Consider the following 26,272-nt stretch of genomic DNA (forward strand, 5'->3'; position numbering starts at 1 on the left):
ACCACAGAATCCATAGTGGTCTTGGTGAGCCTACCGATCGTGAGTCTGAGCTCATAAAGGAGACCAACCAGATGCACCAGAGAATCAGGCATGCAGACCAGACAGAACCCCTCATGGCCAAGTCCATGATCAGGCATGCAGACCAGACAGAACGCTTCATGGCCAAGTCCATGATCAGGCACGCAGAGCGGACAGAACCTCTCATGGCCAAGTCCATTGACAGGGCTGTGGACCTGGGCCAGAGCCTGAAAGTATCACAGATGAAGAAGGCCTTCGATTTCACTAAGAAGCCTGCTGAAAAACCACCAGAGACAAAGCCTGAACCCAAAAAAGGTAATAAAGTGCTTTGGATCAAATTCTCTCTCTGGCTGTCTATTTATTTATGTCTCCCTCCCTTCTCTTTCTTTCTTTCTTTCTCTCTTTCTTTCTTTATTTTCTCCCTCCCTCCCTCACATCCTTCCTCCCTTACTTCCTCCCTCCCTCTCTTACTTCTTCCCTCCCTCCCTCACTCCCTTCCTCCCTTACTTCCTTCCTTCCTCCCTCCCTTACTTCCTCCCTCCCTCCCTTACTTCCTTCCTCCCTCCCTCCCTTACTTCCTCCCTCCCTCTCTTACTTCCTCCCTCCCTCCATCTGTGTGTGTGTGTCTCTTTCTCTCACACACACACAAACGCACACACAGCCATGTGAGGATCTTGAGTTGTAAAAAGCTATTGCAGTCTGGTTTTGAGCATTGCTTGCAAGTCATTGAGTCATACTTGTCCTTTGTAACTATGGAGCGTACTGTACGCATGAGAATGTGTTAGTCAGGCCTTTGGGTTCAGTCGTACTGTAGATAGAACAGTCCTGTGTCAATCAGTTCATAGAGCATGATGCTTGCAACACTAGGGTTGTGGGTTCGTTTCCCATTTGGGACCAGAATGAAAAAAAGTACACAGAGTATGTACTCACTACTGTAAGTCACTCCGTATAAGAGCATCTGCTAAATTACTCAAATGTAAATGTAATAGTGTACCACAGTATGAGTCATAAAACCCATAAAATCTAGAGGTCAAACAGGGAAATGGTTCCAATTGTTTTTCCACCATTCATTTTTCCCATAGGGGATTTTAGAAACACTTAAAATAGGTATGTGTTTTGTGTAGGCTTACCTTGGTGTGACATCTGATAACTGAGTATTGTTTTTATTGCAAATAATGGCACATTATTGTACTCTTTTCTCTAGGACAAGATTACTTTTATCAATATATTCGCCTGTATTTACCCCCCAAAATTAAATGCTACAATTCTGTGAACTGTCTTGTGGAGGTTTTAAATTGACACATTACCTGCTGGCAAAGATATCAGCTAGAGGTGACGTGCAGGAGCTTGCAGGGATTTAACGTTTTGCATGATGTCTACTTTGATGCTAATTAGCATTTTCAAATCTTAAGAGTAAATAGAGACGAATATATTGTCCGAGAGAGATTTACATGGTTAGCAAAACATCACACCTGGGTAAGCCTACACGAAACTCAGCCCTTCTTTTAAGTTGTTTCTAAAATCCCCTTTGGGTATTATGACACCTCCACTGTGGGATTCTATTGAACAAATGTACATTGAACAGGCGCAAACATCTGAGAAATGTGGTAAACTGGGGGGATTTAAAAAAAATATATATAATGTGGAGCTGCCTGCCTTGCCATTCTCAGAATCACCACTTACAGGCGCACTAAACATTATTATTATAAGCCTACTTATGACAGTGTTGGTGATGCTTTCATAGACTCACTTAATAATTTTCAATGGAGAAAAATAAATAATAAAACGGTATCTTTATCATATAAATAAGACAATTGTTATCCTAAAATTCCTCGTATGTAAGAGGCGGGGATGGAACAGGGCGTTGCTTCCGGTTCATAGAATTACAGTCTGGAGGGAAAGAAGAATACTCGAACGGCTAAACGAGTGTAACAAGGGAAAATCGTAACGGACGAGGGCTAAACTACCATATTCATGTGTTCATATTGATTACCTCGCTTTCACGGAAAATTTCGCATAGATTTAGGAGGTAAGGAAAATAGACCGGTCTGTATTTGCAGTAAACGTCTTGCTGCTAGCTAACCAACCCGGCTGTGCACCGTTAATGAATGGTAACAGCCTGAGCCATGGATAAAATATGCACTTTTGTTATAATAGCTCACTGGCGGTGTCTATCATGCTCCAAATTCTAGCCGATAGTAGTAAATAGTCAATTCGTGATTGTCTTTATCGATACATTCCTTAGACATCGCTTTAGCAAGTCTTCTTCTTAACCTATCATTTATCCTCCTGGGTGATGATCTGCCTTTGAAAATTATTACTAATGAATTGCACATAGGGAAGTAGCTAGCATTTTTGCTAGCCACACAATGCATGGCTATTGTCCACCTTTAGCGTATGGAATCAAGAGTAGCCTGCCTAGCTATGCTCTATGGTCAAATCTGTTGGTTTATTATTACACTGTACTCCAATTTCTGCTTTGACCAATCACCTGTATTAATCAGAAGCATACAGATTACAGTAACCTACAGGACCCAGTCATTTAGTTAATTCAATAATAGCTAGCTAACGTTACACGTTGTTTAGATCGCTAGCTACATTCTCTGGTAGCTGCTGTTAACAACGCGGGTGTATTTAAATACACTAGCGTTGATTTCAATTGTATTGGGTTGCACAAAAACAGTCCGCGTGAAGCCAGAAGTTAAATACAATTCAATTTCAACTTACTGTGCCAGTGGGCAGGATGGTTGGTCGTTATGATGGGGGAATTTGATACAAAATATTTAAAGGAACATATTATTAAACAGACTTTCCAACGCTGGTCTGTTGTAGACCCACCTCTTCTCCTGATTACCTCATGTCAAACTAAAAGTTCTGCACATGCGCCATAATATGTGGACAAAAAAGGCATAACTTGTTTTGACATGAGGTAAGCAGATAGGAAGTGGGTCTACAAAATACCCACGTTTGGAAAGTCTGTTTAATAATAGGATCCTTTAGATATTTTGTCTCAAATCCCCCTCATAATGACCAACCATCCTGCCCACCGGTACAGTAGGTTGAAATGGAATTTTATTTAACTTCTGGCTTCCCGCACACTAGCGTTGCACAATAGTGCATGTAAACACGGTAGTTTGTGGCAGTCAATTGTGTGTCCAATGATATCCAGTCTAGTAGGTCATACCCTGATAATAGATGCCACTGTGGTGTTGTCGCAGTTCAATCTGAGACTAGAGTTATCAGTCTGTCTAATGCACCTCTTTTCTTGCCAGGAAAGAGTAAGCATATGGCCTACCATTGACTGACCACAATTGTCATCATTTTGAACACAAATGCATACATTTTATTACATAATATTGTCATATGGTCAACCTCACAATACCTAGGGCTTACTATAGCAAATGTTTTGCATTGCTCATATAAATTGATCATGATCAGTTTCTATGGGTTTAGTTGCACTTAGACATTTATCTATCATCTATCAGGGGTGAGAAAATACATGATCCACTTCTGTTTAGCAGCAGAATATATTTGACACTAGAACTGGCTGACAGTTTTACAATATGTCACAGTTAAGTCTGTCAGCCAGTACTAATAATGGACCATCGTGTTTTGTTTTTCAAACCCTGCATGTCCTTCTCTGGCTGCATGATGCAGTTGTAGTGATGCAGGCTGTGGTCAAATAGCCACAGTATCATAGGAATAGTTTATGTCCTGTACCCAAGGCTTTGACCCAGGGGGATATTTGATCCAGGAGAGATGGGTCTTGCTGCGGTTCCTGCTCCGAGAGGGATCGATGTGTGGCTCGAAGGGTCTTCAGGACAAATGGATGCTTGCCTATGTTTTGGCTAATATGAAATATAAATAAATAGTGTTATTTGCTAGGCAAATGTTTCAGTCACTGGCCCAATTTCTTCAGAAGGAGGCAAACCCATGACCTGAGTATACTTTATAAGTTGGGAGATGGGCTTGGGTGAGCTCAGTCAGAAAAATGTAACTCCGTAGCTCTAGAGCGCAAACAGCCCAATGATACATGTACCAGCTCCTGAATAAAAACGACTGATTAAACACTTTTATGACTAAAAGACTATCTCTTCCCTCAGCATGTAGTATTCTCTGATTTATCTCTTCACCACAGGGTCAGCTTCTGTGTTATTCAGACCAGTTCTTTCTGTCTGTACTACCATTCAAAATGAGAGTGCGGAGACCCCAACAACAAACTATCAGATTCTACCCAGTGCTTACATCGGGTCAATTGATGGGCTATTCACTACATTCTGGTTATCCTTACAAGATTGTGAGGCCATCAGTGTACATTCTGAATAGATGTTGAAGGTAGCAGCATGTGGGTTAATACTAGTGCTGGGAATTGCCTGGGATCTCACGCTATGATGTGCCGATACGATATGTATAATGATTCTCACAGTTAAATATGTATTGCAATTTGATGTTCCAAACATATTGCTCACTATATTTCTGCTGCAGAGAGACTAAAGAGAGCATGAGAAAGAGTTTTGATATGTAATTGAAATAAAAGTGCTGAAAACATGTTGCTCCCCCCCGAATCACGAGTTAATAATACTAGTAGAATGACTCTGATGGCGGACATTTGTGCTGTCCTATTCCTTATAGTCTCGTCTGCCATGCGCATGGGCTAAAGGAAGGATAGAACTTCTGCATCCACTTCCTGTTAAGGAAACAACGCTATGTCTACAGGAAACCATCACTCATCAAAAAACAACATTCCATATTAAGTATGATGGGAGGATCAACAATTATTCAATCCAAATGCCAACAATAATTCATGTTTTTACATGGGTGGCACACTGGCAAAATGCCTACTGCACACTCCTCAAGAGGATCCACCAGGTCAAAGTTTTAGTTTTTTCGGTGCTGTATTGTGGCTATGCACTGCTTTCTGTTCGGGGCTATGGGAGACCAATACAAAGAAGCCTTTGATGCTGAACTGTAATTGATTAAGTTCTTCCTGCAGTAGGGTCCGCTCCTCTGATTGGAGCCTGCTCCCTATGAGGCGTGATGGGGATCTATCATCTGTTTTGTTTGGAAACCAACCAATACGCTAGCTAAATTGAGCTCACTTGTCAAACTTTTTGGCCAGCTTACACCAACATTTAGCCTGCCAAAGTGAAAATTTGGGAAATGTGAATAAAGGCTGGCTAAGTAGGCTAATAAGAAAGTTTGTCAAAATAACTATTAGGCTAATGCGGCAGGTAGCCTAGTGGTTAGAGCGTTGGACTAAAAGGTTGTACGATCGAATATCCGAGCTGGTAAAAACCTGTTCTGCCCCTGAACAAGGCAGTTATCCCACTGTTCCTAGGCTGTCATTTGTTCTTAACTGACTTGCCTAGTTAAATAATGGTTTAAAAAAAAAAATAATCCTAGGTTCATAGTTCATACACACAAACTCAGCCAGCACCTTGTTTGATCAGATGCACAGAAAAGTAGACATCTACAAAGTCTGCCTCTTCTGACAGCTCTGCCATCGAGCTTGGGACAGCTTAGCTTAGCCCTGGTCTACCATTTGAGGCAGAGATGGGTACGTTATGAGACATTAATTAGTAAATGGCAATGTCCCATTAAGCTTTTAATGTGTTCTGTCTGGAGTGGCTTCACATCAACTGAGCATCAATTTGGGTAGTGAACAATGACCACACCAGTTTGTTTTTAGTATAATGTACACTCATAAGAGGGGGTCTAAAGATACATTTGTAATGAACAAATACATGTGAAATAGTGCTGCTGAAGTGTTTTTAAAGTAGCTACTGAGAGGTCTGTCATAAACTGTGTCACTATCTGTTGCCTTTAGTACGCTGTTAACTTTATGCCCTTAGTAACCCTGTTCTAGCATCTGTCTGACATCTCTCCCTGTCTGTCTCTCCTTCTGATGGCAGATATGTTCAGGCGAGTGGTGCGAGCGAGTAAGTTCCGTCATGTCTTTGGCCAGGCGCTGAAGAACGACCAGTGCTACGATGACATCCGCGTCTCCCGGGTCACATGGGACAGCTCCTTCTGTGCCGTCAACCCAAAATTCGTCGCCATCATCATCGAGGCCAGTGGGGGCGGAGCCTTCCTTGTCCTCCCTCTGCTAAAGGTGAGTGTGTCACTATCAGCCAGCCAACTAGGCAGCATCATGGCTTCTTCTGTCTCATCAGGCTTCGAACACTTCTTCTCACTGTTGGCCTAGATCTCAGTATTAGTTACATTCAATCGCTCCATTCTGTTTCGGTGTGATTTGATTTTGTTATTTCCTACATTTTTGGTTACTGACAGAGCCTATATGCAATCATGGAAATGAGATAACAAAATTAAATTACTATGCTATTTTACTATGCTGGATATGTATATGTGCCAATCAATTCATTATCTGTTCAGCAGAATGTGAGGGTGCACTTTAGTATCAGTGCAAATGGGCTTGGCCACCTTTTGAAAGACCAACCATTTCAGGATTATAGTGCTGTAACTGAATGGGTTTTAGATAACAACATTTCTAAGTGGTTTAATTTTTGTGACAGAAAAGTGAATATGCCGGGGATTGATCAGGCTGACGAGAGAGCGGGTGTTGTTGGGGTGTATAGGGGAGATGTGTGAACAGCCTCTCTTTCCTCTATTCAGTACCCAAGAGCTTGCAGCTGTTGTCAGCAGGTTTGACCATATATGGTTGTCCAGCATTTCAGGCTGCCCAGGGCTCTACACTGACCTTTGTGCGCCTATTTTGAAAAATGTAGGCGCACGCAAATAAATTTAGGAGCACAATGAAAAATATTTGAGAGATTACTTTTTCTAGGCACGCTCGTGCTCCTAAAATATAAACACAATATGTAAAGTGTTGGTCATGAGCTGAAATAAAATATCCCAGAAATTTTACAAATGCACAAAAAGCTTATTTTATCTCAAATTATGTGCACAAAGTTGTTTACATCCCTGTTAGTCAGCATTTCTCCTTTGCCATGATAATCCATATACCTGACAGGTGTGGCATGTCAAGAAGCTGATTAAACAGCGTGATCGTTACGCAGGTGCAACTTGTCCTTGGAAATAAAAGGCCACTCTAAAATGTGCAGTTTTTTCACACAATGCCACAGATATATCCAATTTTGAGGGATCATGCAATTGGCGTGCTCACTGCATTATGTCCACCAGATCAGTTGCCAGATAATTTAATGTTAATTTCTCTATAATAATGTCGTTTTCGAGAATTTGGTAGTATGTCCAACCGGCCTCACAACCGCAGACTAAAGGTCGACCGATTATGATTTTTTTTCAACGCCGATACCGATTTATTGGAGGACAAAAAAGCCGATACCGATTAATTGGTCGGGTTTTTTTATTATTTTTATTTTATTTATTTAATGTATTTGTAATAATGACAATTACAACAATACTGAATGAACACTTATTTTAACTTAATATAATACATCAATAAAATCAATTTAGACCTCAAATAAGTAATGAAACATGTTCAATTTGGTTTAAATAATGCAAAAACAAAGTGTTGGGGAAGAAAGTAAAAGTGCAATATGTGCCATGTAAGAAAGCTAACGTTTAAGTTCCTTGCTCAGAATATGAGAACATATGAAAGCAGGTGGTTCCTTTTAACATGTCTTCAATATTCTCAGGTAAGAATTTTTAGGTTGTAGTTATTATAGGAATTATAGGACTATTTCTCTCTATACCATTTGTATTTCATATACCTTTGACTATTGGATGTTCTTATAGGTACTTTAGTATTACCAGTGCAACAGTATAGCTTCCGTACCTCTCCTCGCTCCTACCTGGGCTCGAACCAGGAACACAACGACAACAGCCACCCTCGAAGCAGCGTTACCCATGCAGAGCAAGGGAAACAACTACTCCAAGTCTCAAAGCAAGTGACGTTTGAAATGCTATTAGCGCGCACCCCGCTAACTAGCTAGCCATTTCACATCACATCGTTACACCAGCCTAATCTCGGGAGTTGATAGATAGGCTTGAAGTCATAAACAGCAGAGCTGCTGGCAAAACGAATGAAAGTGCTGTTTGAATGAATGCTTATGAGCCTGCTGGTGTGCCTACCGTTGCTCAGTCAAACTGCTCTATCAAATCATAGACTTAATTATATTAATATGACCATTAATATGGTCGAATCTGGAAACTGTCATCTCGAAAACAAGACGTTTATTCTTTCAGTGAAATACGGAACCATTTCATATTTGACCTAACGGGTGGCATCCATCAGTCTAAATATTCCTGTTACATTGCATAACCTTTAATGTTATGTCATAATTACGTACAATTCTGGCAAATCAGTTCGCAATGAGCCAGGCGGCCCAAACTGTTGCTCATACCCTGATTCTGCGTGCAATGAACGCAAGAGAAGTGACACTTTCACCCGGTTAATATTGCCTGCTAACCTGGATTTCTTTTAGCTAAATATGCAGGTTTAAAAATATATACTTCTGTGTATTGATTTTAAGAAAGGCATTGGTGTTTATGGTTAGGTACACGTTGGAGCAACGACAGTCCTTTTTCGCGAATGCGCACTGTATCAATTATATGCAACGCAGGACACGCTAGATAAACTGGTAATATCATCAACCATGTGTAGTTATAAATAGTGATTATGATTGGTTAAGTTTAATGCTAGCTAACAACTTACCTTTGCTTCTTACTGCATTCGCGTAACAGGCGGGCTCCTCGTGAGGCAGGTGATTAGAGCGTTGGACTAGTTAACCCTAAGGTTGCACGATTGAATCCCTGAGCTGACAAGGTAAAATTCTGTTCTGCCCCCGAACAAGGCAGTTAACCCACCGTTCCTAGGCCATCATTGAAACTAAGAATGTGTTCTTAACTGACTTGCCTAGTTAAATAAAGATTGAATAGAGGTGTAAAAAAAAAATATATATATATATATATATAATGGCTAAATCGCCATCCAAAATTACAGATTTACGATTGTTATGAAAACTTGAAATCGGCCCTAATTAATCGGCCATTCCGATTAATCGGTTGACCTCTCCCGCAGACCACTTGTATAGCGTTGTGTGGGGGAGCGGTTGGATTGTCTCTATGGCAATTTGAATGCACAGAGATACCATGACGAGATCCTGAGGCTCATGGTCGTGCCATTCATCTGCTGCCATCCCCCCATGTCGCAAGGATCTGGACACAATTCCTGGAAGCTGAAAATGTCAGTTCGTCCATGGCCTGCATACTCGCCAGACATGTCACCCACTAAGCACGTTTGGGATGATCTGGATTGACGTGTACGACAGCGTGTTTCATTTCCCGCCAATATCCAGCAACTTCACACAGCCGTTGAACAGGAGTGGGACAACATTCTACGGGATTTAACCAACAGCCTGATAAACTCTATAGGCGAAGGAGATGTGTCACACTACATGAGCCAAATGGTGCTCACATCAGATACTGACTGGTTTTCTGATCCACGCCCCTACTTTAAAAAACTTTTTTTTATTTTTTATGTTACCAACAGATGCGTGTCTGTATTCCCAGTCATGTGAAATACATAGATTCGGGCCTGATTTAAATAAATTAATTGACAGATTTTCCTGTATATGAACTGTAATTCAGTAAAATGTTTAAAATTGTTGCGTATTGTGTTTTAGTTCAGTATATTTTGGTCTTTAGTGCAGGGCCAACGAACACATTTGTTACCTTCACCCCTCCCTCTTGCCTCCATTTTACAGTAATCAGTTAGTTGTAATTTTGGATAGAGCAGACATTTCCATATATATTTTGTTAGCTGCATGTGTGACAACTCCCCCAGTTCTAATTATGATATCATTTACAAAGATTATATATTTTTCCAAAGATAATGTTTTTTTTTTTTATCAATTAGTGTATTTGTTTTGTCTTTTCTGGTGGATTAAACTGCAGCTTGTATTAAAAGTAGTCCTATTTTGGAGATTATTTCATTTTGAAAGAAGTAAGAGGTTGTAATCTGAATAAATGGGAAAAGGCCCTTTTTGATCATAGGGTGAGACATTTTTACTAATCTGCGGGAGAACCAGTTCGGATTTAAGTATAACTTTTGTATGACTGAAGCCTTTAATGAGAGGTTCAATGCTTTAATATTTAATAATTTTAGCCCTCCAAATTCATAGTAATTTATAAATGAATGGTCTTTTTTAAGAATGTTAACCTGCAGAGTTTGTAAATAACCATGTACACTGAGTGTACAAAACATTAGGAACTCTCGCTCTTTCCATGACATAGTCCGACTCGGTGAATCCAGGTGACAGCTATGATCCCTTATTAATGTCACTTGTTAAATCCACTTCAATCAGTGTAGATGAAGGGGAGGAGACACGTTAAAGAAGGATCTCTAAGCCTTGAGACAATTGAGACATGGATTGTGTATGTATGCCATTCAGTGTGTGAATGGGCAAGACAAAAGATTTAAGTGCCTTTTTGAACGGGTTATGGTGGTAGGTGCCAGGCAGGTGCACCGGTTTGTGTCAAGAACTGCAAAGCTGCTGGATTTTTCATGCTAAACAGTTTGATTTCTGTATCAATGGTCCACCACCCAAAGGACACCTAGCCAGCTTGACACAACTGTGGGAAGCATTGGAGTCAACATGGGCCAGCATCCCTGTGGAATGCGTTCGATACCTTGTAGAGTCCATGCCCTGACGAATTGAGGCTGTTTTGTACTCGATATTCCTAATGTTTTGTACACTCAATGTATAGTCCTGCCTTGTGTTTTTGATGATCGTAAAGAATATGAATGAATGGTACTGGAAGAAAGTAATAGTTAAGAAATGCCAGGCATGTACATGAACAACAAATGATCTACAGTGCCTTGGAAAGTATTAATACTCCTTGACTTTTCCCACGTTTTTGATACGTTACAGCCTTATTATAAAATGGATTAAAGAAATAAAAAAATGCTCAGCGATCTGCACACAATACCCCAAATTGACAAAGCAAAACCTTTTTTTTTTTTTGCCAAAAAAAATTACAAGTGCCTTATTTACATAAGTATTCAGACCCTTTGCTATGAGACTCGAAATTGAGCCTGTTTCCATTGATCATCATTGATGTTTCTACAACTTGATTGAAGTCCACTTGTGGTAAATTCAATTGATTGGACATGAGGTCGAAGAAATTGTATGGAGGCACAGATCTGGGTAAGGGTACCAAAAAATGTCTGCAGCATTGAAGGTCACCAAGAACAGTGACCTCCATCATTCTTAAATGGAAGAAGTTTGGAACCACCAAGACTCTTCCTAGAGCAGGCCGCCCGGCCAAACTGAGCAATCAGGGAGAAGGACCTTGGTCAGGGAGGTGACCAAGAACCTGATGGTCATGCTGACAGAGCTCTATAGTTCCTCTGTGTAGATGGGAGAAACTTCCAGAAGGACAACGATCTCTGCAGGACTCCACCAATCAGGCCTTTATGGTAGAGTGGCCAGACGGAAGCCACTCCTCAGTAAAAGGCACATGACAGCCCACTTGGAGTTTGCCAAAAGGCACCAACAAACCATGGCCTGCTCAGACCATGAAAAAATAGATTCTCTGGTTTGATGAAACCAAGATTAAACTCTTTGGCATGAATGCCAAATGTCAGGTCTAGAGGAATCCTGGCACCATCTCTACGGTGAAGGATGGTAGTGGCAGCATCATGCTGTGGGGGTGTTTTTCAGCGGCAGGGACTGGGAGACTAGTCAGGATCGAGGGAAAGATTAATTGAGCAAAGTACAGAGAGATCCTTGATGAAAACCTGCTCAAGAGTGCTCAGGAGATTACACTGGGGCGAAGGTTACAACCCTAAGCACACAGCAAAGACACATTTTCCAAGATGGCGTAGCAGTGGGATGTCTGTTTTGATTGTCTTGTTTTGTGTATGTATAGTTTTTCTTCGTATATACACTGCTAAAAAAATAAAGGGAACACTTAAACAACACAATGTAACTCCAAGTCAATCACACTTCTATGAAATCAAACTGTCCACTTAGGAAGCAACACTGATTGACAATAAATTTCACATGCTGTTGTGCAAATGGAATAGACAACAGTTGGAAATTATAGGCAATTAGCAAGACACCCCCAACAAAGGAGTGGTTCTGCAGGTGATAACCACTGACCACTTCTCAGTTCCTATGCTTCCTGGCTGATATTTTGGTCACTTTTCAATGCTGGCGGTGCTTTCACTCTAGTGGTAGCATGAGACGGAGTCTACAACCCACACAAGTGGTTCAGGTAGTGCAGCTCATCCAGGATGTAATATCAATGCTAGCTGTGGCAAGAAGGTTTGCTGTGTCTGTCAGCGTAGTGTCCAGAGCATGAAGGCGCTACCAGGAGACAGGCCAGTACATCAGGAGACGTGGAGGAGGCCGTAGGAGGGCAACAACCAGCAGCAGGACCGCTACCTCCGCCTTTGTGCAAGGAGGAGCACTGCCAGAGCCCTGCAAAATGACCTCCAGCAGGCCACAAATGTGCATGTGTCTGTTTCTGACCGTTTGAGCAGACACATGAGGGTGGTATGAGGGCCCGACGTCCACAGGTGGGGGTTGTGCTTACAGCCCAACACCGTGCAGGACGTTTGGCATTTGCCAGAGAACACCAAGATTGGCAAATTCGCCACTGGCGCCCTGTGCTCTTCACAGATGAAAGCAGGTTCACACTGAGCACATGTGACAGTTTGGAGACGCCGTGGAGAACGTTCTGCTGCCTGCAACATCCTCCAGCATGACCGGTTTGGCGGTGGGTCAATGATGGTGTGGGGTGGCATTTCTTTGGGGGGCCGCACAGCCCTCCATGTGCCCGCCGGAGGTAGCCTGACTGCCATTAGGTACCGAGATGAGATCCTCAGACCCCTTGTGAGACCATATGCTGGTGCGGTTGGCCCTGGGTTCCTCCTAATGTAAGACAATGCTAGACCTCATGTGGCTGGAGTGTGTCAGCAGTTCCTGCAAGAGGAAGGCATTGATGCTATGGACTGGCCCGCCCGTTCCCTAGACCTGAATCCAATTGAGCACATCTGGGACATCATGTCTCACTCCATCCACCAACGCCACGTTGCACCACAGACTGACCAGGAGTTGGCGGATGCTTTAGTCCAGGTCTGGGAGGAGATCCCTCAGGAGACCATCCGCCACCTCATCAGGAGCATGCCCAGGCGTTGTAGGGAGGTCATACAGGCACGTGGAGGCCATACACACTACTGAGCCTCATTTTGACTTGTTTTAAGGACATTACATCAAAGTTGGATCAGCCAGTAGTGTGGTTTTCCACTTTAATTTTGTGTGACTCCAAATCCAGACCTCCATGGGTTGATAAATTTGATTTCCATTGATCATTTTTGTGTGATTTTGTTGTCAGCACATTCAACTATGTAAAGAAAAAAAATAAGAAAAATATTTAATTCTTATCCAGGATGTGTTATTTTAGTGTTCCCTTTATTTTTTTGAGCAGTGTATTTCAAATATGTTTTTAATATTTTTAATCTCAATTTCCATCTATGGACTGAACATACACTCCTGCAACCCGCCTCACCCAATATGTTATGGATCTGCTATTTTTTATTCTTTAGAAACGGAACCCCCTTCAGAAGCATGCCAGCCAACTAGCTACTCACTAAAGTCAGTTAGCCACTGCTAGTGGTAATCACTGTTAACTCTAACATCTGCCAGCCTCAGCCTGGTCAAATTCCTGCCAGTCTGCACAGCACGATATCAACCCAGAGCATATCGGACTGCTTTTCTCTACCGCATCTCTGGATTCCTACTGCAAGCTTTGAACCTTTACTCCGGATAATCGCAGCAAGCTAGCTGCTATCCGAGTGGCTAATGTCTCTGTCCTGAAGCAAGCACCAGTTAGCCTGGATCTAGGCCCAGCTCCTGGCTAGCCGAAGAGATCCATCAGACTTCAATACCTCTTTTGCCAATTGGCCTGGCCTGGACCCTTTGCTGCCGACATGGAGCCCAGCCGATCCATCACGACTGGTCTGCCGACATAACCGTCCGGGGGGTTTCAGCAGGCTCTCCCATTGCGACGTCCCCCTGAGGCCCATCTGCTAGCCCCGGCCTGCTAGCTGTCTGTATCGCCGTGCCTTCAGCTCACCTAGCTACTCACTGGACCCTATGATCACCCGGCTACACATGCCTCTCCCTAATGTAAATATGCCTTGTCTATTGCTGTTTTGGTTAGTGATTTTTGTCTTATTTCACTGTAGAGCCTCCAGCCCTGCTCAATATGCCTTAGCTAGCCTGGCTTAAATGGTGCCTCGAGAGACAAAACCTCTCTGGTTTTTGGTTTCATACATGTTAACATTAGAAGCCGCCTCCCTAAGTTTGTTTTATCCACTGCTGCAGCATACTCCACCAACCCGGATGTCCTAGCCATGTCTGAATCCTGGCTTAGCAAGGCCACCAAAAATCCTGACATTTCCCTAACTATAACATTTTCCGACAAGATAGAACTGCCAAAGGGGGCGGAGTTGCAATCTACTGCAAGTATTTAGTCAGCCACCAATTGTGCAAGTTCTCCCACTTAAAAAGATGAGAGGCCTGTAATTTTCATCATAGGTACACTTCAACTATGACAGACAAAATGAGAAGAAAAAAAAATCCAGAAAATCACATTGTAGGATTTTGAATGAATTGATTTGCAAATTATTGTGGAAAATAAGTATTTGGTCAATAACAAAAGTTTATCTCAATACTTTGTTATATACCCTTTGTTGGCAATGACAGAGGTCAAATGTTTTCTGTAATTCCTCACAAGGTTTTCACACACTGTTGCTGGTATTTTGGCCCATTACTCCATGCAGATCTCCTCTAGAGCAGTGATGTTTTGGGGCTGTTGCTGGGCAACACAGACTTTCAACTCCCTCCAAAGATTTTCTATGGGGTTGAGATCTGGAGACTGGCTAGGCCACTCCAGGACTTTGAAATGCTTCTTACGAAGGCACTCCTTCGTTGCCCGGCCAGTGTGTTTGGGATCATTGTCATGCTGAAAGACCCAGCCACGTTTCATCTTCAATGCCCTTGCTGATTTGAAGGAGGTTTTCAATCTCACGATACATGGCCCCATTCATTCTTTCCTTTACACGGATCAGTCGTCCTGGTCCCTTTGCAGAAAAACAGCCCCAAAGCATGATGTTTCCACCTCCATGCTTCACAGTAGGTATGGTGTTCTTTGGATGCAACTCAGCATTCTTTGTCCTCCAAACACGACGAGTTGAGTTTTTACCAAAAAGGTATATTTTGGTTTCATCTGACCATATGACATTCTCCCAATCTTCTTCTGGATCATCCAAATCCTCTCTAGCAAACTTCAGACGGGCCTGGACATGTACTGGCACTGCAGGATTTGAGTCCCTGGCGTCGTAGTGTGTTATTGATGGTAGGCTTTGTTACTTTGGTCCCAGCTCTCTGCAAGTCATTCACTCGGTCCCCCCGTGTGGTTCTGGGATTTTTGCTCACCGTTCTTGTGATCATTTTGACCCCACGGGGTGAGATCTTGCGTGGAGCCCCAGATCGAGGGAGATTATCAGTGGTCTTGTGTGTCTTCCATTTCCTAATAATTGCTCCCACAGTTGATTTCTTCAAACCAAGCTGCTTACCTATTGCAGATTCAGTCTTCCCAGCCTGGTGCAGGTCTACAATTTTGTTTCTGGTGTCCTTTGACAGCTCTTTGGTCTTGGCCATAGTGGAGTTTGGAGTGTGACTGTTTGAGGTTGTGGACAGGTGTCTTTTATACTGATAACAAGTTCAAACAGGTGTCATTAATACAGGTAACGAGTGGAGGACAGAGGAGCCTCTTAAAGAAGAAGTTACAGGTCTGTGAGAGCCAGAAATCTTGCTTGTTTGTAGGTGACCAAATACTTATTTTCCACCATAATTTGCAAATAAATTCATTAAAAATCCTGTGATTTTCTCGATTTTTTTTTCTTCTCATTTTGTCTGTCATAGTTGAAGTGTACCTATGATGAAAATTACAGGCCTCTCATCTTTTTAAGTGGGAGAACTTGCACAATTGGTGGCTGACTAAATACCTTTTTACCCCACTGTATCTGTCACCAAACCCACTGGCTCCAGGTCATCTATAAGTCTTTGCTAGGTAAAGCTCCGACTTATCTCAGCTCACTGGTCACCATAGAAACACCCACCCTTAGCACGAGCTCCAGCAGGTATATTTCACTGGTCATCCCCAAAGCCAACACTTCCTTTTGCCGCCTTTCCTTCCAGTTCTCTGCTGCCAGTGACTGGAACGAATTGAAAAAATCTCTGAAGCTGGAGTCTTCTAACTTTAAGCATCAGCTGTCAGAGCAGCTTACCGATCACTGTGCCTATACACAGCCAATCTGTAAATAGCACACCCAACTACCTCATCCCCATATTATTACTTACCCTCTTGCTCTTTTGCACCCCAGTATCTCTACTTGCACATCATCATCTGCACATCTATCACTCTAGTATTAATGCTAAATTGTAATTATTTCGCCTCTTTGGCCTATTTTCCTACCTCCCTACTCTTCTACATTTGCACACACTGTACATAGATTTTCTTCTTTTTTTCTCTATTTTGTTATTGACAGTACGTTTGTCTATCCCATGTGTTACTCTGTTTTTGTCTCACTGCTTTGCTTTAGCTTGGCCAGGTTGCAGTTGTAAATAAGAACTTGTTCTCAACTAGCCTACCTGGTTAAATAAAGGTGAAATAAATAAAAAAAACTAAGCAGGAGTGGATTCGAGACAAGTCTCTGAATGTCCTTTAGTGGGCCAACCAGACCCCGGACTTGAACCTGATCGAACATCTCTGGAGAGAACTGAAAATAGCTGTGCAGCAACGCTCCCCATTCAACCTAACAGAGCTTGAGAGGATCTGCAGAGAAGAATGGGAGATACTCCCCAAATACAGGTGTACCAAGCTTGTAGTGTCATACCCAAGATGACTCCAGGCTGTAATCGCTGCCAAAGGTGAAAATAGGTCACCACCAACTCACAGAATAATTCAGCCATTTTTCCAGCCAAAGAGAGGAGTCACAAAAAGCACAAATAGAGATCAAATTAATCGCTAACCTTTGATGATCTTCATCAGATGACACTCATAGGACTTCATGTTACACAATACATGTATGTTTTGTTGGATAAAGTTCATATTTCTATTTTTAAAAACTCTCAGTATACATTGGCGCGTTACGTTCACTAGTTCCAAAAACATCCGGTGATATTGCAGAGCGCCACGTCATTTTACAGAAATACTCATTATATATGTCGATAAATACAATTGTTAGACATGGAAATATAGATATACCTCTCCTTAATGCAACCGCTGTGTCAGATTTCAAAAAAACTTTACGGAAAAGCAAACCATGCAATAATCTAAGATCAGAAAAGAAATACAATTATCAACAGAAATCACATTATAAATATATTCCCCTACCTTTTAACAATCTTCATCAGAATGCACTCCCAGGAATCCTAGTTCCACAATAAATGCTTGATTTGTTCGATAATGTCCATTATTTATGTCCAAGTAGCTACTTTTGTAAGCGTGTTTAGTACACAAATCCAAACGCTTGTGCAGGTCCATCCAAACGTCGGGACGAAAACTTCAAAAAGTTATATTACAGGTTGAAGAAACTTGTCAAACTAAGTATAGAATCAATCTTTAGGATGTTATCATAAATCTTCAATAAAGTTCCAACCGGAGGATTCCTATGTCTGTAGAGAAGCCATGGAACTCAGGTCGCTATCATGTGAAATGCGCATGACCAGGACCTGGCTCTCTGCCAGACCACTGACTCAAACCGCTCCCATCCGGCTCCACCACACAGTAGAAGCCTCATTCAAGTTTCTAAAGACGGTTGACATCTAGTGGAAGCCTTAGGAAGTGCAACTTTATTCATATCCCACTGTGCATTCAATAGGGGCTGGGTTGAAAATCGACCAACCTCAGATTTCCACTTCCTGCTTGGATTTCTTCTCAGGTTTTTGCCTGCCATATGAGTTCTGTTATACTCACAGACATCATTCAAACTGTTTTAGAAACTCCAGAGTGTTTTCTGTCCAATACTATTAATAATATGCATATATTAGCAACTGGGACTGAGGAGTAGGCCGTTGACTCTGGGCACCTTTCATCCAAGCTACTCAGTACTGCCCCTGCAGCCATTAGAAGTTTAAACAATTGTTGGAAAAATTACTTGTATCATGCACAATGTAGATGTCCTAACCGACTTGCCAAAACTATAGTTTGTGGAGTGGTTGAAAAACGAGTTTTAATGACTCCAACCTAAGTGTATGTAAACTTCCGACTTCAAATGTATATAGATGCCTTTTAACCTAATGTTGTATTTGTATTCCTTCACAAGCCAACCCTTGGTCTTTGCAAGTAGGACTAGGGGGCTCACAGTTCGTTTCTCCCGTTTTTGTTACTGATCTCCATCAGTCATACTGAATGTCCTCTTTCTCTCTCCAGACTGGTCGCATAGACAAGGCCTACCCAACAGTATGTGGTCATACGGGTCCTGTCCTGGACATCGACTGGTGCCCTCACAATGACCATGTCATCGCCAGCGGCTCAGAGGACTGCACAGTCATGGTACATACAGACAGTTTTCACTGCTTACATCTTTAAAATGGTGACCCTATGTTCAAGATGCTGTCGAGGCCCAGGTATGAATACCTACCTACTACACATGTTCGGACTCTGTGGATGCACCCTACGTAATAAAGGATAGCTCTTTACCCCTATAGATTTTTTTCCCAGTGAACTCTGACATCTCTTAAGAAGACTGATCAATAGCCCTGTCTGGGTCTGTCAGTGTGCTGCACATGCTAGTGCTGCAACCTTAGCCTCCCTGGTGTACTCAATACACAAAGCATGTGTCATAGCGTTATCGGATCCACAGCCATAACTGGATGGTGGGGCAGTGAGATCATCCTATCAGAATGTCTTGTGTCCTTATTTGGTCTTAGACAAATAAATAATGTCTGCAGCAAGAGACGGACAAGTCCGCAGAAGGGTCCATACAATATTTTATCTAAATATATTTTATATGATGGACCTTAAGGATGGAATACAAAAACATTTTAGTAAGGCCTGCTCTCTGAAACGTATGTTATGCAGGTGAAACATGAAATGTCATGCAGACCTTATTCCTTTCCCATCCTTGTTTCTGCCCCCATCAGCTCTCTGCTGCCATCCTTAGACTAAACACAGTTAGTACATCCTGCTAACATTAGACAAGCACATCCATAGTATACTAACACCTAGCTAAGGCTGATTGTCTCAAGGGGTTGAGGAGAATTGACCTCTTGTTTGTTCATGTCCGTAGTTATAAATGAGACAATGGATATAAATAACTAGAAGGCAATGGCATCATGACTAACTTCATCTCTCGCTGTCTCCAGGTGTGGCAGATCCCAGAGAATGGGCTGGTCACCCCGTTGGCTGAGCCTGTGGTGGTGTTGGAGGGACACTCGAAGAGGGTGGGCATCGTCACTTGGCACCCCACGGCCCGGAACGTCCTCATGAGTGCAGGTAGATACAGGTTTAATACCCTGCTCTCACACGAGTATAGTGTCTGCAGGAGTATGGCACTTTCAGCAGGGAGTTAATTTGTCACAACAGCTCTCAGAATACAAGGCATTTTATATATTTTCCACTCTACTGTGGGACTGTACTCTGCTACGAGGCAGTGGCATGTGGATTTCGACTGTAGTTTGTCTGTCCCACCAGGCTGTGACAACCTGATCATCATCTGGAACGTGGGGACGGGCGAGGCCATGATCCAGCTGGAGGACATGCACCCTGACGTCATCTTCAGCGCCTGCTGGAGCCGCAATGGAGCCTTCATCTGCACCGCCTGCAAGGACAAGAATATCCGTGTTATTGACCCCCGCAAGGAGAAGATTGTGGCTGTGAGTGGGCTGGGGACTCTAGGGGAGATACAGTGCCTTATGAAAGTATTCACCCCCCTTGATGTTTTTCCTATTTCGCTGCATTACAACCTGTAATTTAAATGTATTTTTATTTGGATTTCATGCAATGGACATACACAAAATAGTCCAAATTGGTGAAGTGAGATGGAGAAGGAAAAAAACAGAAAAGTGGTGAGTGCATAAGTATTCACCCCCTTTGCTATGTAGCCTCTAAATAAGATCTGGTGCAACCAATTACCTTCAGAAGTCACATATTAGTTGAATAAAGTTCACCTGTGTGCAATCTAAGTGTCACATGATCTGTCACATGATCTCAGTATATATACACCTGTTCTGAAAGGCCCCAGAGTCTGCAACACCACTAAGAAAGGGGCACCACCAAGCATGTGGCACTGTGAAGACCAAGGAGCTCTCCAAACAGGTCAGGGACAAAGTTGTGGAGAACTACAGATTAGGGTTGGGTTACAAAAAAATATCAGAAACTTTGAACATCCCACGGAGCACAAATAAATCCATTATTAATAAATGTAAAGAATATGGCACCACAACAAACCTGCCAAGAGAGGGCAGCCCACCAAAACTCATGGACCAGGCAAGGAGGGCATTAATCAGAGAGGCAACAAAGAGACCAAAGATAACCCAGAAGGAGCTGTAAAGCACTGCAGTGGAGATTGGAGTATCTGTCCATAGGACCACTTTAAGCCGTACACTCCATAGAGCTGGGCTTTATGGAAGAGTGGCCAAAAAAGCCATTGCTTAAAGAATAAGATAAGCAAACATGTTTGGTGTTCGCCAAAAGGAATGTGGGAGACTCCCCAAACATATGGAAGGAGGTACTCTGGTCAGATGAGACTAAAATTTTGCTTTTTGGCCATCAAGGAAAAATGCTTTGTCTGGTACAAACCCAACACCTCTTATCACCCGAGAACATCTCCACAGTAAAGCATGGTGGTTGCAGCATCATGCTGTGGGGATGTTTTTCACCGGCAGGGACTGGGAAACTGGTCAGAATTGAAGGAATGATGGGTAGCGCTAAATGCAGGGAAATTCTTGAGGGAAACCTGTTTGTCTCTCAGACATTTGAGAGTGGGGCGGAGGTTCACCTTCCAGCAGGACAAGCATACTGCTAAAGCCACACTCGAGTGGTTTAAGGGGAAACATTTAAATGTCTTGGAATGGCCTCGTCAAAGCCCAGGCCTCAATCCAATTGAGAAACTGTGGAATGACTTAAAGATTGCTGTACACCAGCGTAACCCATCCAACTTGAAGGAGCTGGAAAAGTTTTACCTTGAAGAATGGGCAAAAATCACAGTGGCTAGATGTGCCAAGCTTATAGAGACATACCCCAAGAGACTTGCAGCTGTCATTGCTACAAAGTGTGGTTTTACAAAGGATTGACCGTTTTCTTTTTTTTCCTCATTTCTTGTCTGTTTCTCAATAAAATATAGTTTGCCTCTTCAAAGTGGAAGGCATATTGTGTAAATCAAATGATACAAACCCCCCCAAAAAATCTATTTTAATTCCAGGTTGTAAGGCAACAAAATAGGAAAAATGCTAAGGGGGGTGAATACACTGTATTTTGGCCTGATAATCACTCTTGTAGCACTGTCTCTCACATAAACACACACACGCACACGTCATTGGTGCTGAAACATGCGATCCTCTCTGATAGACGTGTTGTGTTTCAGGAGAAGGACAAGGCCCACGATGGAGCACGGCCCATGAGAGCCATCTTCCTGGCTGACGGAAACATCTTCACCACCGGCTTCAGCCGCATGAGCGAGCGGCAGCTTGCCCTCTGGAACCCTGTACGTCACCTCCCATCCAGACCCACACGGACACACACATATGGAAATCTGCCGATGTGCCCTTGCGCAAGGCACTTAACCCTAATTGCTCCAGGGTCGCCGTTAAAAGTGGCAGACCCTGGCTGTGACCCCACTCTCCGAGGGTGTCTCAGGGAGAGTTGGTATATGCAAAAATAAACATTCTCAATTCACACGTGTAAAATAGGACAAATATAAGCACCCACCAAATTATTTTTTGTTATACACATACAGTCAGACATTCATGCACTCATAGATGCACAAATCCTTATCTAAATCAAAGTTTTTGTCACAGTGAAATGCTTACTTACAGGCTCTAACCAATACTGAAAAAAAGGTGTGAGGTGAACAATAGGTAAGTAAAGAAATAAAACAACAGTAAAACGACAGGCTATATAGAGCAGCGAGGCTATAAAAGTAGCGAGGCTACATACAGACACCGGTTAGTCAGGCTGATTGAGGTAGTATGTACATGTAGATATGGTTAGTGACTATGCATATATGATGAACAGAGAGTAGCTGTCGCGTAAAAGAGGGGTTGGCGGCTGGTGGGACACAATGCAGATGGCCCGGTTAGCCAATGTGCGGGAGCACTGTTTGGACGGCCCAATTGAGGTAGTATGTACATGAATGTATATTTAAAGTAACCACATGAAATGTATGTTTTGTGTTGACAGAAAAGCATGGAGGAGCCAATATCAGTCCATGAGCTGGACACCAGTAATGGAGTGTTGCTGCCCTTCTATGATGCAGACACCAATATAGTGTACCTGTGTGGGAAGGTGAGGATGATATACTTGTTAGAGATGTTGTCTCCCATCTGGATAGAGGATTAGTGTGACTTTGGTCTTTCTGGGAGGATTTCACAAGTTTTAACAGTAACCTCTCCTATGTTCAGGGTGACAGTAGCATCCGGTACTTTGAGATAACAGACGAGGCTCCATTCGTGCACTACCTCAACACCTTCTCCAGCAAGGAGCCCCAGCGAGGTATGGGCTACATGCCCAAACGAGGACTGGACGTCAACAAGTGCGAGATTGCCAGGTAACAACCATGCACTCAGTGATGGCTTTGAGACCTTCTCCTTTTGTCCATTAGAGGGAGGACATGTTGCAGTATTTGAGAGAACAGTCCTAATGCCTTTGATTCTGTGGCTGTACATCCTCATCATGTTTTGTCTATTTTCCTTGCAGGTTTTATAAACTACATGAGAGAAAATGTGAGCCAATCATTATGACAGTCCCCCGAAAGGTTTGTGTCTTTCTTTTACTCTTTGAATATTTTTTTTTACATTTAAGACATTGATGCTGTAGAAAAGAGTGCAATTGTTGTTCAAATCGGGCAAATCAGGCAATATTAAGAATAGAGCCACTGACTAGAGTACAGTCCTAACTGATACCATTATGTTTTTCCTTCTCTCCGTCCCACACATTCAGTCGGACCTGTTCCAGGATGACCTGTACCCGGACACAGCAGGACCAGACTGTGCCATGGAGGCGGAGGACTGGTTTGATGGGAAGAACGGCGAGCCCATCCTGATCTCCCTGAAAAACGGCTATGTCCCCGGCAAGAACCGCGACCTCAAGGTGGTCAAGAAATCTAATGTCTTGGAGGGCAAGCCAGCCAAGAAAGCAGCAAACACCTCGCCTGCCAAGAGCAAGGCCTCTCCACATCCATCTATAGTGAGTAGGACTGAACACTTTCCGTAACAACTGTCAAGCTATAAGACAATATAGTGAATAAAACTGTACTTTTAACACAGGCAATAGACAAGATGTGTTAAGATAAACTAAGAAAATCAGCTGCAGTAACACAGTGAATAGATTTGATTCTCAACGATTGATATCAGAACAGTACTGGAACATTTTCTGTTAAGTCATTTTAGCTACCAAATGGTTTGTGAAACAATATATCTTGTCATTATTTAACTGGTTGTCCCTTCTATGCTTTATTGCAGCAAAATGAAGGGAAACTGGAGGAGCTGCTGCGAGAGGTCAAGTCGCTCAGGGACCTCGTCACCCTACAGGACCGCCGAATTGCCAAACTGGAGGAGCAGATGTCCAAGGTTGCCATCTAAGACTCAGCCCCCGCTCAGGACCATTCATTGATTGGGAGATAATCGAGTGAACAGGGCCAGTCACTGCCAAAATTTGAGAATTCGGCTTCATCATTCCGCTTGGAATCTTCCCAGCGATGATCCCAAGCACACATTCCAAGATGAACTTTGTTTTTTTATCATGTCTACCCCTCACACTTAACTCTAAAATACTTAGAGAAACAACTGTTGCAATTCATAGTCCACCTTTTTACTGGGGATGAAACGCATTTAAATAACTGCCATTTTTTGGTTGATTGAAAAGTCTTACCATTTTGTTATTGTTTTAAATTGTGGTCAAGAACATTCTGATGGGAAGTTTGTACTTACTGCAATACTCTCAACAATTGTATGTAGCCACCAGTATTGCCATATTCCCTTGATTTTTGTGCTGCCAAAAAAATGTTTGTGTGGGTGTGGGTTTTCATTTATTTAGTCTTTTCTCCTGTTTTGCATTCCAGTTACAGACTATAGGGTAATAGAATGATTTAGGCAAAGAGAATAATTATCTTTGAACCAACTATAGCTGTTACACTGTTGCAAAAGAAAGAGAAAGATATCAGAATTTTTCCGCCACGCCAGCTGCTCGTATTAAGCATCAGGTCACTGAATGTGAAGGAAGTCTGACGATATTGTTAGTTCTTCTGGGTGTAGATTTTAACTGCGGGGGTGTCGGCAGGCAGTGGCGTAAACTGCAGCTCTCGCTGGTATAAATGTAGTGGTGCCTCTGTCACGCTGTGGAGGGTATTAGGGCTCAATCTGAGGTCACCCACTCCGGTGCATGTTGTGGCATTGGAAAGGGACCTCTCAGCATTTCTTTCACTCAACCATCTAGTTCATGTAGTAAGGTGCATGCAATAAAGATTTTACACATGGAAATGTCTTCTCCACAATAAATCCCTTATTCTTTGTTTGCGCTAACCTCCTCTTTCTACCTTTTTCACCTCTGTCTGTCTTGCTGGCTTGAATTAAATGATTCACACACTGAAACCGGCAGAGCAATGCACAGTCTGATAGACACATCTCAAGTGGGATTTTAGAAACCGTTATGTGAATATACAGTATAACATTATCTTTTGATAATACCACATAATCTGAAATTATCGTAAATGACAACCAGGACAATTCAAGATCCAATAATTAGTCTTAAGTACAATAATGAAAGATCCTTTGTTCCATCAGCAGAGCGCCAGTGGCACAGTCTAGAGGGGGAAAAAAAACATTTAAACCATGGAGTAGAGATTTTCATTGCGTTGGCGGGCCCATAAATGTCATTTTCTGCTCCTGGCTTCCTGTTGGGGGTTGTTCTCATCACACAGCATGGAGGGGAAGGGGGGTTGTGTCTGGCATCCAGACACCGGCAACCAGTGGGCGGATGAGGGGATGAACGTGGACTATGGGGATTTTGTAGATTAGATGGAGTAGGATGAAAGGCGAGAAGTGGAGGGATAACAGTTCAAGGAAGATTAAGTGGATTTGGTGGGAACTTGTTTTTTGGGGGATATGTTACCGACTGATACAGCATTTACATGAGTTAATGGATAAGGATTACTGAAAGGCTTACCAGCACACATTTTACTCCTGTATTTCCTCTCTCTTGACCACCCACCTCCTAAAATCATTTGCTGGGAAAACAGCCAGTTTGAAGGTCACTGTGGGATAAACGTCCTCTTTTGTAGCTGTGTTTGTGTGGCTACTCAACTTTGTTGTGTGTTCAAATTCTGTTGTATCAAATTCCCATGCTGTCTTTGCAAAATAACATTTTGAACAGTTTAGGTTCTGTGGGGGAAATATAATTTGTTGTTTTGAATGGATCACATGTCATGTTTATTATCAGTCTGACAATTTAGTGAATATAGTGCTCAAACTCCATGCAGGCAAGAATATTTTGCTTTACTTGTCATGCATTGTGTGATGAAGTAAGCCTATACCAAGAAAACTATTTCAGCCTGCAACTAAACTAGTGGTTGTGATTAATCCATTATCCCTGAGACAACTACCTCTGTGAAGGGGGTTAGAGAGACTCCAGAGCAACATCCGTTCACAAATTACTCACAAGACGAGAACAGGAAGTGGTGGTTTCCATGGAGACAGGGTTCAATACTTGCTGCCACATTTCCACAGGAGGTGTGTAGTTTACACTGCACAGCAATGATGCTGGTTACAGGAGGTCTGTAGTTTACACTGCACAGCAATGATGCTGGTTACAGGAGGTCTGTAGTTTACACTGCACAGCAATGATGCTGGTTACAGGAGGTCTGTAGTTTACACTGCACAGCAATGAGCCTGGTTAGAGGAGGTCTGTAGTTTGCACTGCACAGCAATGAGCCTGGTTAGAGGAGGTCTGTAGTTTGCACTGCACAGCAATGATGCTGGTTACAGGAGGTCTGTAGTTTACACTGCACAGCAATGATGCT

General features: G+C 42.6%; 1 protein-coding gene across 2 annotated transcripts; it reads left to right on the forward strand.

Annotated features, from left to right (window-relative positions):
• Window positions 1–130: 130 nt before the first annotated feature.
• On the forward strand, window positions 131–24,776 carry LOC135548334 (coronin-1C-A-like). 2 transcript variants are annotated; one of them, XM_064977825.1, is made up of 11 exons: window positions 131–333; window positions 5,931–6,130; window positions 18,469–18,591; window positions 19,404–19,533; window positions 19,732–19,913; window positions 21,623–21,742; window positions 22,438–22,542; window positions 22,659–22,804; window positions 22,954–23,011; window positions 23,197–23,442; window positions 23,718–24,776. In XM_064977825.1, the coding sequence occupies exons 1-11, from the start codon at window positions 159–161 to the stop codon at window positions 23,835–23,837; spliced, it is 1,605 nt and encodes a 534-aa protein (XP_064833897.1). In that variant the 5' UTR covers window positions 131–158; the 3' UTR covers window positions 23,838–24,776. The 2 variants fall into 2 exon arrangements, with proteins under 2 accessions (XP_064833897.1, XP_064833898.1); XM_064977826.1 differs by lacking the exon at window positions 131–333 and adding an exon at window positions 1,879–2,047.
• Window positions 24,777–26,272: the final 1,496 nt, after the last annotated feature.

Source organism: Oncorhynchus masou, chromosome 11 (assembly GCF_036934945.1).
Source record: "Oncorhynchus masou masou isolate Uvic2021 chromosome 11, UVic_Omas_1.1, whole genome shotgun sequence".
Taxonomy (NCBI): domain Eukaryota; kingdom Metazoa; phylum Chordata; class Actinopteri; order Salmoniformes; family Salmonidae; genus Oncorhynchus; species Oncorhynchus masou.

Bases quoted from the DNA above. Each gene is read 5' to 3' on its own strand.
- LOC135548334 (XM_064977825.1), top strand. From the start codon at position 159: ATGGCCAAGTCCATGATCAGGCACGCAGAGCGGACAGAACCTCTCATG. The intron at 19,534-19,731 runs GTAGATACAGGT...CTGTCCCACCAG, and splicing joins GAACGTCCTCATGAGTGCAG to GCTGTGACAACCTGATCATC. The intron at 21,743-22,437 runs GTACGTCACCTC...TTGTGTTGACAG, and splicing joins AGCTTGCCCTCTGGAACCCT to AAAAGCATGGAGGAGCCAAT.